Source organism: Electrona antarctica, assembly GCF_951216825.1.
Source record: "Electrona antarctica genome assembly, chromosome: 8".
In the NCBI taxonomy this organism is placed as follows: Eukaryota; Metazoa; Chordata; class Actinopteri; order Myctophiformes; family Myctophidae; genus Electrona; species Electrona antarctica.
Genome location: NC_136789.1, coordinates 24,942,749 through 24,957,207, shown reverse-complemented (window position 1 = coordinate 24,957,207; position 14,459 = coordinate 24,942,749). Strand labels below are relative to the sequence as shown.

Here is a 14,459-nt window from a genome sequence, read left to right as displayed (position 1 = left end):
CTCAAAACAATTTGATCCCAGAACTTGGGGTTTCCCTGGGCTGGCTGCGTGAATATAATACGAGTGACTGTGTAGCCAACATCATTGTACTATCAGTAATATACAGTGGAGAGAAAAAGAAAATAAACAATTGGGGACCGTTACACAAGATTTTCAAGCGTGGCTGACTTAAACTATATTAGGTCTATATCCATCTCCAACATTGGAGAATGGGCTGGGCAACAAAATAAATATGGACACCCTAAAACCCCAAGTGCAGTCATTATCAAACTGTAAAAAGCCACATTTCTTCTGGGACTACTGACACTGGCCATTCAATCTCAGTCGAAATCAAATTCATTGGTATCAAATAAGTATATATTTGTTTCCCCATTTTAAAATGTTATATAGATATCATACATGGTGGATGATATATGGTCACTTGCTTCCAGATGTTAGACCATGAGCCATACATTACCTTTTTAAGCCAGGTTGTAATTCAGTGTCCATTACACGTTTTCAGATAATAAACTTTACAAAAAGAGCATAGATTCAATTCCTCCATGAATTTTCATGCATTGGTGTAATTGGAGCTGAGCAGTGACGAACCATTGAACATTCAAATTCATAGTGTAAATGTAAATTCATAGTAGATGCAGCTGCTCAAATACAGGTCTATCGGTCCAGATCTGGGCATCTGGCAAAGTTCAAATTGTATTACGGATCGGATAAGTAATGCATTTTGAACTTGGCCATAGTCTAGGTCCCTAACCCATGTGTGTCCTGAAAATAAAAAGGTTTGCAATTTGCATACATTTGTCATGTGATGTTTATTTTAATGTAAGGCAGCCCTCTACAGAGACAAAACTATATCTGATATCTTTCCCAAACAATTACCTAAACATGATGAGCATAATCTAGATACAATGGGTGGGTGGGGGAATTCCATCAAAACAATCATGTAAAATGATACTGGCAGTACAAATTCAAAGACGTTCAGACAATTTCTCACTATAAAATAAAAGCACATCCTGATCTCACAACCAAACACAGGTCATTGTTCAGTTGTTGAGATGTTGAATTAAATGATAATTGATGCTTGGACAATATCAGAATACTTTGCCATCTGATAGATCAGTAGCAGGACAGGTAAACAAATATGAGGCACATGTAGAATGGTGCATTTCAGAAGCACTTTACGCATGCTTTTTCAAAATTATGGTGCATTTCTTTCCACATTTAGGTCCAAAAAATGCTTCCCAGGGCAAGGGGCCAATTTATACATATTTAAAAACACAACTACAAAAAAAGAAATATTTCTATTTAAATGAAACTGTAACCAAGCCGACACATCACCCATATTGGAAACAAGATGCATCAACAACACTAAACACCAACGCACTGTGGCATTTGGTATTGTGCGTAAACCTTGGCCAGCCCTGGGTGGCTGTGCAATGGAAAGCAGACTAATCAATACCAAAATAAACATAGCATAGCAGTAGCACTACCATCAATAACTGGATATTGAGGCTATGCAATTCTAGTGCAATTGGATATCTTAATGAGATGCAAACGGGAGCAGTTCAATAAGAACACAAAACACACTACTCACCTAAATACTTTCAAACTGACAATGAACCATATGTATGTGATCTGGGTGAGGCAAGCAAAGCAAATACAATTCATCCCTTTTCCATTTTCATACCATGGAGAGGCCCATTACACTTTATGCAGCATCATGGCACAGAAGCCTCTGCAATGTTTTCCATAGCCTGCCTATCGGTGTAAAAAATAAATTTGCTGTGCAAATGCAAGTAAAGTAACAAGACAATCATTTCATAGGTAAGATACAAGACACTCATCGGGACATCATAAAAGCTTAGATGAATGCCAACTTGAAGAATGAGCTCCCTTCAATTAACGGCTGCCTGCCTCTACAGTATTTAAGTTATTGTTGTAGGCCAGGGGCGCAACATATCCATAGGTTTTCCTGCTTGAAGTCAATTTCCTCTTCAGAAGCACCTCGATTTACAGCAGCCAATTGAGGCATTCCTTGGGCAACAGCCACTGGTCTATTTTTGCCATTATTGACTATATGACTGGGAGTTCATAGCAGCCGAGTAAAAAGTATCCTCGTCTCCAACATCCGATGCTGAAACCGCTGTCACCAACATATCTTCTCCCATAATATCAGAAAAAAGAAGGGAGTTGTGAGGTAAACAAGGATCTGCTTGCAGTGGAAGATGTCTGTTACAAAGCTCTGCACCCAATATTGTGCGTTTTATTTGGGTTTGACCGAGACCGTGCATTTGTTCTGCTATTTTTCCATCAGTTTTTGGTGGACTTAAAGTCCTTGCTGTCTCTGTCTGCCATGATAAAAGCATGCTGCTATCGTCTCTGATTTCAGAAGTCAACATGTGTCCATTGTTTCTATGATGTTGAGAGGATTCTCTTTTGGAAACTTTTTCGGTTTCAGGACAGGCGACAATAGCTGCACTGCTCCCTCTGTATTTGTCAGTGATCTTTAAATCCAGGCTCTCTGTGTCAAGAGATCTACTTCTCTTATCTAGACACAAGGGACTCATCGACTGATTGACTCTTGTAAGGCTAAGGTGGCGGGGGAGACTAGCAATGGCCCAAGTATTGCTGAAGAGACTCTGTTCATACAGGTCTAACATTTGATAGTCAGCAAATGCATCTTTTTGCAGGTAGCTCTCTTCAAACTGTTGATAGGGCGATGTAATGTCCTCTTCCATTTCCATTTGAAGTTGTTCATCATATTCACCCTCATTATGCATGTCGACTACATCAAAGGTGACAATAGAAGGTAAAGCCTGCAAATTCTGGGCAAAGGACGAATGCGTGTCCAAGCCATCCATGCTACCAGGTGAGCTACTCAACAACTGAGTGTGTTTAGTGTAGTCTACAAGGGCTTGTGAAAAGCAAACTGTCTGTCCATAATCCAAATCACAAGAAGTTTTGGAAGCATCATTATTTCTGTATAGTAGAGAGAGAGCCTGGTTTTCCTCTTTTCTCTCACAAAATGTTTCAGATGAGAAGGGATCAAAATGTAGGTCAGATGCACTCAATAATGATAGGTTGCCATGTCTTTTCTCACACTCAGCATTTATAGATCTCAATGTCTTTTCCACTGGGGCAGGCATATTTCTCTCTTCATCAAAGGCCTCTGGATTTATAGTATTTTTATTGAAAGAGGCTTGATGTGCTAAATTGTTGTTTAAGTTACTCTCTTGCAGACCTCTCGAGTATGGTGGCAACTCTTTGGATTGCTTACCCATGCTATACATTTCTGGAGCCAGAAAATCTTGTACTTCGTAGAGCTCAGCACCTATCATTTGTAAATGATGCGTCTTGGGCACAAAGGCAGAACCTTTCCCATCTACTGGTTCACCTAAATACTTGCATGGCTCTGGATTGGGCAGCTTTGATTGGTTGTCATAACATGGGCTGATGAGGCTGTCATCAGGCGCAAAAAGTTCATAGAGGGCATCACCACTGTAACTGTCTCTTGGTAATCTATCTGTTCTTATTCTGTCAACCTTTTCTTGTCCCTCCTCATCTGCTCCTGGAGTTGTTGAATCATAGTAACCTTCATCGCTATTTGGAACAGATTCTTGATGCTCACTCTGAGGAGTCAAAACATCAGCCATAGAAGATGTATCTGTGCCTGTGGCTCCAGATTGTAGTACACCGTTACTGCTCATTAAGTCCAAAAGATGAGAATCTGATAGTTCTTCAGTCAAACTTGCACTGCAGTCTTTGTTGAAAGTATAGCACATTTCCTCAGCAGCTGCATTTCCCCAAAGGTCAGGGAGGCTATCCCCACCAAAATCATCAGGAGAGGCCATTTCTTCACCCCCACCCTGGTAAGTGAGGTAACAAGATGTCCTTTTCCCGGCATTTCTGCTCCTTTCTCCTGAGACGGTGCTCTCTGCTATACTGTCATCATCTTGGTCTGCAATTATATCACCACAGCCAGTGAGTGAATCAAAACTCTTCAGCGAGGCAACCTCTCCGAAAATGAGGTTGAGTTGATCCGATGAGCCAATAGGATGTTGGCCCTTCAATTTAGGCTCTGGGGTCATTTGAAGTGATGGACAAGAATCACTGCGTGCTCTGCGACCCTCGTGTTTGTTGGAAACCTCTGCCATCATGGTCATCCCCTCCAATTGATCAACAAGCATCTGATCCTCAAGCAAAGACTTAAAACTTCCTTGCCTAACCGTAATATTCTCCAACATCACATCGACGTCAAAACATTCAGGGACAATATTTGCACCACATACGGCAATTGTAAAACCAGGCACATTGGGTTCAGACAAGCTGTCCAGGCACTCTGTGACATATTGGTTCATGTTGTCCTGGACAACAGGCGCCTCTTTGTTACAGAGATGAGAGGACATTGCAATCATTTCATTCTTTTCCAGTTCAACATTTCTATGGTGTTTATGATTCTTAAGGCTGTGAAATAGGCTCCTCAGTCCCTTTTTTTGCCGGTTGAGGGACAAAGACTTCTGATCTGCAGGCTGGTTAAATTCACTGTGGAACTTTGTGGAAGGCTCCTTCTGACTGTGATACTCAAAATTCCCAGCTGTAACAACTCTACTCTCCGGATTGTCATCTTGACCTGCCTTGCTAAGTCCATCATGTGTTTTGCTTTTGCCTATTCCTTTTTTTGAAGACCACTTGTTCCTGCCTCCAAATATAGAAGGTAAAATACAAATATTTTTACGGACTCCAAAAAACCTCAGAGCAGTCCTCCGAAACTTCCCAGGTGTTTGAGGCTTTGGAGTGGTGTGTAGCTCAAGCGGAAGCGCCTCATCAGTTTGGTCTGGACCACACACCGACAGCTGTTCACAGGCTGAAGCCAAGTGGTCGCAGTCATTTTCTAGCTTGTTTACTTTGTGAGAGGCCATGGTTACCAAATCTACAGTATGATGAACCAAAAAGAAGCCATCATATATATGTGAACATTCACAGCCAGATTGTACGATTGCAGCAGTCAAGATGTCCTCCAGGCCCCTTCACTGTAAGGCTTTCCTGAAAATTAAGACGAGATAATAAGAATTTTAAAAGAACATGCATTGAATGCTGGAACATTTCAGATGTTATGTCTACCAATCACATTGATAGTTAGTAAGGAGTGTGCCAAGTTTGTGCCACAAAAAGAACCTCAGCATGAGCATTTACATCTGATTTATACTTGCTATGTGCACCGCGGCTCACCTGAAAATAGCCGATCTACAATCTCCCAATGCATCATACTGTGACATGTTATGAGCTTGTTGATCTGCTATCTTCAGTGTGAGGCATGATGCACAACCAAGTACTGTATAACTCAGGCTTGAATTTAAGTAATAACATTGTTACTTAGGGATGATAAACTGAACTACAAGGAAATAAGTGAAAATGCCACCAACAAAACATACCATGTGTCTAGTTGCAAACTCAATTAATTAGAACGTCCTAGACTTCCATCACGTCCTAGACATGATGGAAGAGCAATTAAGACCAAATCTTAACATTATCTGAACAATTAAATCAGCCATATTTAATGGTAATGCCCCATTTCTCAGCAACATCATGTAACAGCAAGTCAAACAAGTCTTGCCCGGAATGTCTTTGGAATGGAACAAAATCTAAACACGCTTTTAAAAATCATGTTTTTTTGTTTTTACCATAGAATGTACTAATTTATTCTATTCTTGTTTGTTATCATTATTAATATTTGTTCCATGTTTCACTGTTTCCCTTTGAATTGTTTGCATTACATAGTGACCAGTCACCAGATTAGAATACAAAAGTCGACTCCAGTCCACACACAGCCATGTGGCCACTGTTCAGCACAACTTCTGGCAAGATTCTGTGACCAGTGAAATCGTATCTTGAAAATGTGCCTGCATAATATTAATACACTGGACTGGAGCAAAACACCAAATAGGCGGTTTAGAACAGCCTGGGGCTACATTCTTCCTTACACTGTCCTCTGCTAGGATAGACAACGCATCGGGCCCAAACTTTAATGTCCCACTTTTCTTTTTAAATAGGCCAAGAGAAGAGACACAAAACCTGCTGGCTAAAAATACGCCCTACCTGCGATTCATAAACTGTTGAAATACTGCGGTATTTTAACGCAAGACTATCAGAATAAAAGTGCTGGATGGTATTTTTAACTTATCGACCAAAATGCAGATGGATTTAGCGTCATTTACCCGACACCGAAGCTCAAGTTGGCTAAAGCCTTGGCTTTGTTTCTCCGTATAACAGCGTCGCGCGTTGAATTTTTCAGATCTGCAATTTTCGGTAACGGTGACAAAACTAGCGTTATTGCCTTTCAATCGACCCTCTTAGGCCCTAAACTGAACTCGAGCCCATACAATACAGTCCAATTGTTTCCAGCTATCTAGAAGTTGCTCGATAATAATCCCACACAGTGTGCGCTCGCGTAGTTTGCATAGACAGTTGTGTGGTCCTGCGATAAGATGTTTTGAGAGCTTGACTGCTAACCGTGGCTAAAACAACACGTATCTAGGCCAGGTTAGCTAACCCAGGTAAACGAGAAGAAACCACAACAAACTGCATTTAAATGTCACGCATGACGATCAGACTGGTGTGATTAAAAAAACCTACCAGCAGCACACAGCTTTTACTGCTCCCACCGAGTACTGATGGTAACAATGACTTGACTTCCAAACCTCTCCTTTCAGCAGTATCCATTGATGTTGTACCACCACAACTTATAGGCGCGTAATAGTGACGTAGTGTACCCCCCCAGCGCGCGCGCGCGCACACACACACACACACACACACACACACACACACACACACACACACGTTGTAGTTTAATGTCCCCCCACCTTAGTATTGCTGCTATTCTTCATTATTTCTGTGTTGAGGAGTCCTCAGCCCCCCCCCTTAAACAAACAAAACCCAACAACAACAAACGAACAAACTATAATAACACAACAACAAAATCTCTTGTGTTGACCTACTGGTATTTATAGGATGTAAAAAGAAAGCATTGAACACATAGTTGTAGCCTACAACTGTTGGTTGAATCCGTTTGAGAAATAACATTTTACTCTTGTAACTTACAGTATAATTATATTATTGACCCTATAGGTTATTATAGCCACAAATCTCAATTGTTGTTCATTGAAAAATATTAGATAACAAATCTGAAAACAGATAAGATAGTCCCCCCTTTAATGCCCACAATAGTTAACGTGCCCCTTATGACAACATTACGAATGGTTCCAATCTGAAAGCTTCTGAGCGGCTGAGCCTAAATGTAATAGTCATTAGTCATAGGCTTGGAGCAAGACAAATAGTCATACAAATGCCCTTTACCAAACATTTCAATCATAGTAAACTGTTCACCCAATAGCCGTCATGGTAGCAATTATAAAGTAAAGAGAGAACGAGAAAAAAACTATATATGACATTCAATCGAGTTTAAAATGTTCCATCATGTGGGAGGGGAATGTTTACACTTAGTAGCCTATTATTACAAATTAGTTACTTCTTTACAGACACATAATTAGCCTTATGTCTGTTGCTCCTTTCGTTTCATTTGGACTTAAACAAGAATCATACTTAAATTGGGCAAATAAATCTGAAACAGTTTTTTTTTGCAATGTCCTTTGCACACATAAAAAACAAACAAAAACAGTATAACATTGTGACACAGATTGTGATTAGGCAATATTTACAAGGATGCAGCTGTCAATCAAATTTGTCTTCTATCTTCTATAGAAACATAACATTAAGTATCAAATAGACTTTCAAAGTGCTTGAATGAGAGAATAAAAAAAGATCCCACCGATGAACCTTATTAGCCAATGCCTTTATTTCTCTCCTGTTGAAATGAAATGTACCTGATATTGTCATTGTGTATTTTCCTTGTATGATTTAAACGGACAATCAAACGATTGACGGACATCATTCCACTCCATCTTAGTGTTCTGCAGGGCCTGAGTCTTCTGCTCGTCCACCCGCACGTAATCCACTCTGTGCTCATCAGCCACAAGAGGCTTCTGTTAAACATTGAGAGGAACTTAGTTGGACTGAAGATCTTTTTTTTTTTTAAATAAAATACAATTTAAAAGAGGAAAATTATCCCAAAATGATTGTTAATTAATTAGGCTATGATCTGCTTTATCAATAGAGATTCTAGAGGTATTAGGCCTACTATTAGTTGTTAGTATGCATTTTTCCACTGCTGTTTGGATCCACTATCTTAAAGCATAATTTATTCTTAAATAACTATAGAAACACAGGACATTGCTGAAAATCAGTTATTTGTGGCGATTTACACGGTCTTATGTCGACTATAAATTAGGCTTACAGAGTCAGCAGCTGTAAGAAGCCAGCTGTTCAGCACAGTGCAGCAGACTTAAGTAAGTAAAAAGTAAGACAGTGCAACATTATTCTCTTGTAGTGTATTTATTCAGTGACATACCTTCTGTGTAGGAGAGGGGGATGCAGAATTGAAATCCAAGGACAGATAGTCGAGGTTTGATCTACAAGCCCAATACTGTCATAAAAGAGAAACCATGAACATAATAGTCAAAGTCATTGCTGTTGATAGGACCACATTTATAATTCAGGACAACAATGTATGCATTCTTAGTGAAATGTTGTAGTTAATTAATTAAATCACTGTGTAATTATGCCTTAACCATTATATTATCTGGATTTGTATTAAGAAAGTGATTTCAATCGCAGTGAAAATAACTTTACACTTGTGTTGCAGCTTGTGTCTTCGTCTTCATTATTTTCCCCATTCTCATCATGTCTTCTCTCAAGAAGTGAAAAGTTTGAATTGCTGGGATTAACACAATTTACAAACATGCAGGAAGAAAGAAATTAATTGAGATCAACAACTGCTGCCATTAAATAAATCATACAGTATCTGCCTTAACTGAGAAACTAATAAATATGTATGATTTATGAAAGCATTAAAGTAGGTTACGGTAACTGAACTTGATCTCGCATTTAAATGTCATTGGTTATTGTTCAATGTTATTCTTCGTTGATTTATTAACTGTATTTAATCTCACCTTGGATCAGTCATTGTGCTCAGAGGAGGATGGGTGGAACATTCTTTTATTGTAGCTAGGTCTCTCAAATCAAGGGGTGGGGGGCGAGCTAAGGTTCAAGGAAAGAATTCATATTGGACATGATCCTCTAATCTGTAACTTAAAATATTTTTTACATTTATTTTTGTTTGGTTTTCTACATAAATCCTTCTATGGTTATATATACATTATGTCACCATAGATGGATAGAATAAAATGTACCTGTTATTTACAATCTTGTATGATTACAAACGTTTACCCAAGATTGAATAAAGGCATAAATAACTTAAATTACTGTAGATGAGAAAGATAAGATTTTTTTTTCTTTTTGCATAGTTCTTGAAATCCAGACTGTTAAATAGTCTTACGAGGAGCCCCAGCCAAATATTGACTGGTGTAACATCTATAGGTACCTTTGTTTTGTGGCTTTCGCCTTTATTTTATATTTTTCATAGAGGCATAGACAGTAGTCTGACAGGAAATGGGGAGAGAGATGGGGGGGGGGGGGGGGGGGGGTGACATGCAACAAGTACACTGCCAGACTGGATTACCAGCCAAGGTGCTTGGCCCACCTATGGTACCTTGATTTGCCACAGAATATCATGAACTATTCCAAATATTAACCGTAAAGCTCGCTCTCACCTGTCCTCGGAGGCTTGAGGTGCCGGTTAACTGGAGGTGGCACTAGATCTCCAAACTGACACACACCAGAAGTAAGGCTGACAGGAGATTCAGCAGTGCAGTTTGTCTTGAGGAAGTTCATAGACATTGGGCTCATGGGGATGTAACCATCAAACTCTTTGCCAGTAACAAAGGCAGGTGGAGATGCCATGGGGATATACTGCAGGTCTTCTGCGTCATTTGGATTTGTAGTAGTATTTAAAGGCTGCTGAAAAGACAGTAGGTAAGAAAGTCATGGGTGGCTCTGTCATCAATGTAAACCATCTGTATCAATTATGTTGGACAATCAATAAACACAAGCCATTCATGACAAGAATATCCTACAACATTTTACTCACCAAATGAAGACTCAGCATATTGACCCTTGATGACTTGGCCTCAATGTCTCCTAAAACAAATATACATCATCAAAGATATTTCACTTTGATGTTTATGAAGCCTATTTGTAAGAAGACAGCCCCACAACCATTTTGAACTAACAGCATAACAGCACAGGATAAGATTCACTACTCATATCAGGCGAGTTGAATGAGAGCATGATTCATTTTCCCCAGTCTCCAGATCATGTGATTAGATTTCTCTGTGGAAAATGTGCTAAAGAAAACCTGAACTTGATTCTCAAAATGTCATAACATTTTACAGATGCTGCAAGTTTGCCAGTATAGTATATTAATCACAATGTTTTGTCACATTTCCTTCTATCATTTGTGCCAGACAGATTGGGGTCTGGGAGCCATAGAATGTTAATATACGTATATAGTCAATGTGTTGCTCTTCTGTTGACAATATTCAGTACCTGTTTTGACATGGTCTATACTATAGGCTTGACAGAGTGAACCTACTTGAGATCAGTGCAGGTTGACCTGAGACTCCCTGTGCACTCATTCCCCATCGTCCATGAGCTCCTTCATCTCTTAGCTGCTCTGATGGTTTAGGCGGCAGTGGAGGAGGTGTTTGTCCATCAGTGCTTGCCTCCAATAATTCAGAAGAGAAATGTTTGTCAAACTGGAAAATGGCTGTTGCACAGGAGCGTGCTAGTGGAGAGGAAGAAGATGCTGTCAATTTGCATGGCCTGTCATAGGCTAAGGGAGTGCATGGTGCGCTCACTGCGCTGAAAGGAGGATTACTCGTCCTTCTATCGGTAAAAGTAGGGAGACCAGTGTGAGCAAAAGATGAAGCCATATTGATGGACAGGGATGAGGAAAAATTGTCCTCGACCATATCATCTGATGACTTCTGTTCCAGAGAGCTCTCGGAGTTAGAAAAACTGTCACATCTACAAAGATGAAAAATAGAAAACAGTACATATATTAAAAACTGAAGTGTTGTGACTTTCCTCCCATGTAAGAGGTTTTACAGATTGTACATACCTAATGTTTACACTTCTCCCGGTCTCACACTGTGAGAGGAAGAGATAGTCCATTGGATAACTGTGTTCGCTTAACATGGACTCGTCATGATTAGTAGTCAATGGTGCAGCAGTTGAAGCATGATGTGGGCCTGGGGTGAGAGGGAAGAATTATTCCACTTTTATGAGTGAGAGAGAGAGATTTGAGGTTTGTGGGCAGACTTATAGGGGTTCTTGGGTTTGTTTATACGTAGATATATGTTCACTAGTTTGACAGAATTCGGACGTCAATTCGGACGTACGTGAACAGTCTGTATTAGCAAAAACAAACACTGTAGGGACAGTACATTTCCAGTGTTTTTTCTAGAGAATATAGTGTGTTTGCTAATGTTATTAAAATTGCATATTTGTATTACAGGTTCCCATAAATTCTGTATCAGATAGTTTAGAATTCTTCAGCAACTGCATCATTTCCAGTAGTGGGTAGGCCTCCAGAAAGCAGTTTTTCTGCATGTTTTCCCTCTTTCTCTTGAAATCATTGCCTACTCTATCTGTTCCACGCAGATGACAACGCTCCAACTGCCAGATATGATGCCAAATATGGGTGGCCCCGTTCTAGGGATTTCCAAGATTCTTGCAAGTCTCAACCACAGTGACTTACAATGCTGCAACGCTAACTAAGAATATGGTTGTCAACATTAAGTGCAACCTAGCTAAAAAGCAAAGAGAGCAAAGGCCAAAAACCATATTATGCCAGTGGCAATAAAATTTTATTGTCTGGCAGTGTAAAGTAAAATGTTATTAATTTGATCATGTAAATAAATACGTGCTTGGTAAGGAAATGAGAGCTACTGAAATTAATGTTTAACATAACATAAAACAACAAAAACCTGTATGTTATTACCTGCATCTTCCAGTGATGCAAAGTGGCAAATTTGACTGATGCCCTGAATCCACCTGTTCATCTCCTCTTCAGTCTTAGCCACCAGGTAGAATATGCGACGTGACGTCTTTACAACAAAGAGATGTTTCCCACTGAACGCTCTCTTTAGAAGGAGTTGATCTGTCTGCATCTTCACTTCGCTCTCCTTCAGGTCAATGGTGCGGATTGGCTTTTTGGAGCCCTTACTTTGATAGTATTCCAGTACATCGGGATCGCCACTCATGCGGCCTCTTCGAAGCACAAACCAGCGTTTCCTCCATGTCTGTAGGGACAGAAGATTAGACAGAGTCACACATGAACTAGTTTGAACTGAACTTCAAACTTCGATGTTAATGCAGTTCATTCAAAGTACTGCATAATTCATATGCCCCCCAACCCCATCCTTAAGCAAGCGACACAATTATACAACAAAGTATAAATTAGACTTTAGTCATGGAAAATAAATCAGAGCTCATTTAGCAATGCTTTGCAGCTAATGCATCACTTTACACAGCACTTGTTGCTTTTGCTATGGTCACTAAGCAGAACATACTTTCATGTTTCCCAGAAGTATAGGCTACCAAGAAGAGGAAGTTCTTTCTACGTGATAAAAAAAAGACAGAGGTATTTATTTCCTTGGTCACTAAATTTAACAAGTATGCTGAAACTCATCCCTCAGTTTAGATGCCACATCTAAATATTCATTGATTGAAAAAGGTATAGGGTGGAAAGGCGCACAAAGCAATGGTTGTTGACAGCAGCAGTTTAACATTCGTTTTTTGGTAGTTTGTGTGGTTAGACTGTTAGAGGATTCTGAGAAACATTGGCCCAACCCTTTTTTATTTTACTTTTCCCCCTCTGTTTTGAATTCATAGCATTAACTACATACTTAAAATGCTATCAGATTCCTTGTTTAAATTAATCGTGTCCTCTTCTGTGTATAAGGGAGGGGGAACTTGTGTATGCTGTATCTTTATTTATCTACTAATAACACAGTACAGAAAACTCCATACTCCATATCCTCTAGCTCTCACAAAACATTTAAACACAATTAAAACAAAATAAGTTTCTTAATTAGCTCCCCCCTGACCAAACACTGGTTTGGAGTGGACCTAAAATGACCTTTCCAATTTGTAAAGAGTCCAAACATCCATAAAAAAAAAAGCTTGGTTGTTGTTTTTTTTGTTTTGTTTTTTGCTTGTCTGGTCATTCTGAAGTACTGCAATGACAGTACTTCTCATGTTTCACAATGCACACCCTAATTTAAAAGAATGACAAGCTAGCTTTCTCCCAAAACAGACCTCATAACGCATGGCCTTCTCCTCCCATCACATGACCTCAGTCTACAATAGGTCATATTCATGACAGTGTTCACATCTATAGTATTAATATTAATGGGATAAATCGGCCTATTCAAAGTAGATCATAGCTTATAGCTAAAATGCTGTATTAGTTTATGATTCATCAAAATAATACTTTAACATTATGCAACCAAACCTCTCAAAAATACTTTGCAATGGAAAAGAGGAAGAAGATGTATCATGTAAACAACACACACACACACACACACACGCACACACACGCGCACACACACGCACACACACACACACACACACACACACACACACACACACACACACACACACACACACCACTGCTCCACAGCATAGACTGGTATTACGACAGTTCAGGTAAAATGCATAATAACAGCACAATAAACAGCTCTGCCCATTCCCCTGTACTCACGTATCTCTTTAGTTTCTTCTCAGGGGGGGATTTAATGAGCCAGCCGGTGCAGACCACATCCCCTGTGCTCATCTCGACTGCACAGCGTGTTTGTCCTCAAGCACTACTACTGCTGCTGCGAAACCGAGAGCAACACTAGGCATAGGCATATCCTGTGTTCTGGTATTCAGCCTAGCCACACCAAAAGGAGGAAGTCGAGAAATTGATCACACTAACGGACAAGTAGAGAGAGGGGGGAGGCGAGAGAGAGAGGGAGAGAGAGAGAGAGAGAGAGAGAGAGAGAGAGAGAGAGAGAGAGAGAGAGAGAGAGAGAGAGAGAGAGAGAGAGAGAGAGAGAGAGAGAGAGGAGATGGAGGGTGGGGTGGGGTGGGGTTTTCACAATAAACCAAATGCTGTGATGCTTTATTCAACTTGATAGAACCAAGGGACACACTTTGATGTGAGGTTTGTTTTATTTTATAAAATCTTCCCAGAAACTTGCAAAGTTACAGGGAAAAACAGCCCAAAACAAAAAGGAAGAATGAATAGATTGAGCTGTATAGTTTGATTGATTATTTTTTACATTATTTATTATTTATTCATTCATATACATTCATTTTCTGAATGTATAACATTGCAATAGGTTGGCATAGTAATATTTTTAGGGTACAAAATATTCACTTGCATAATTGATCTTCTAATC

General features: G+C 39.7%; 2 protein-coding genes across 5 annotated transcripts; both read right to left on the bottom strand.

Annotated features, from left to right (window-relative positions):
• Positions 1-790: 790 nt before the first annotated feature.
• Positions 791-6,737, bottom strand: amer1 (APC membrane recruitment protein 1). Its single transcript, XM_079508127.1, has 2 exons — positions 6,631-6,737; positions 791-5,040 (listed from the first exon to the last, which is right to left on the bottom strand). Exon 2 carries the CDS (start codon positions 4,914-4,916, stop codon positions 2,064-2,066), a length of 2,853 nt encoding a protein of 950 aa, XP_079364253.1. The 5' UTR covers positions 4,917-5,040; positions 6,631-6,737; the 3' UTR covers positions 791-2,063.
• A 237-nt stretch (positions 6,738-6,974) lies between these two features.
• gab3 (GRB2 associated binding protein 3) lies at positions 6,975-13,935 on the bottom strand. 4 transcript variants are annotated; one of them, XM_079508133.1, is made up of 10 exons: positions 13,778-13,935; positions 12,014-12,314; positions 11,132-11,261; positions 10,604-11,037; positions 10,100-10,149; positions 9,723-9,969; positions 9,063-9,150; positions 8,743-8,827; positions 8,462-8,536; positions 6,975-8,036 (listed from the first exon to the last, which is right to left on the bottom strand). In XM_079508133.1, exons 1-10 carry the CDS (start codon positions 13,847-13,849, stop codon positions 7,887-7,889), a joined length of 1,632 nt encoding a protein of 543 aa, XP_079364259.1. In that variant the 5' UTR covers positions 13,850-13,935; the 3' UTR covers positions 6,975-7,886. The 4 variants fall into 4 exon arrangements, with proteins under 4 accessions (XP_079364259.1, XP_079364261.1, XP_079364260.1 ...); XM_079508135.1 differs by having other exon boundaries at positions 8,743-8,797; XM_079508134.1 differs by having other exon boundaries at positions 9,723-9,966.
• Positions 13,936-14,459: the final 524 nt, after the last annotated feature.

Bases quoted from the DNA above. Each gene is read 5' to 3' on its own strand.
- amer1 (XM_079508127.1), bottom strand. From the start codon at position 4,916: ATGGCCTCTCACAAAGTAAACAAGCTAGAAAATGACTGCGACCACTTG.
- gab3 (XM_079508133.1), bottom strand. From the start codon at position 13,849: ATGAGCACAGGGGATGTGGTCTGCACCGGCTGGCTCATTAAATCCCCC. The intron at 11,262-12,013 runs GTAATAACATAC...CTCTCACCCCAG, and splicing joins TGCATCACTGGAAGATGCAG to GCCCACATCATGCTTCAACT. The intron at 9,151-9,722 runs GTGAGAGCGAGC...CTTGAACCTTAG, and splicing joins CCTCAAGCCTCCGAGGACAG to CTCGCCCCCCACCCCTTGAT.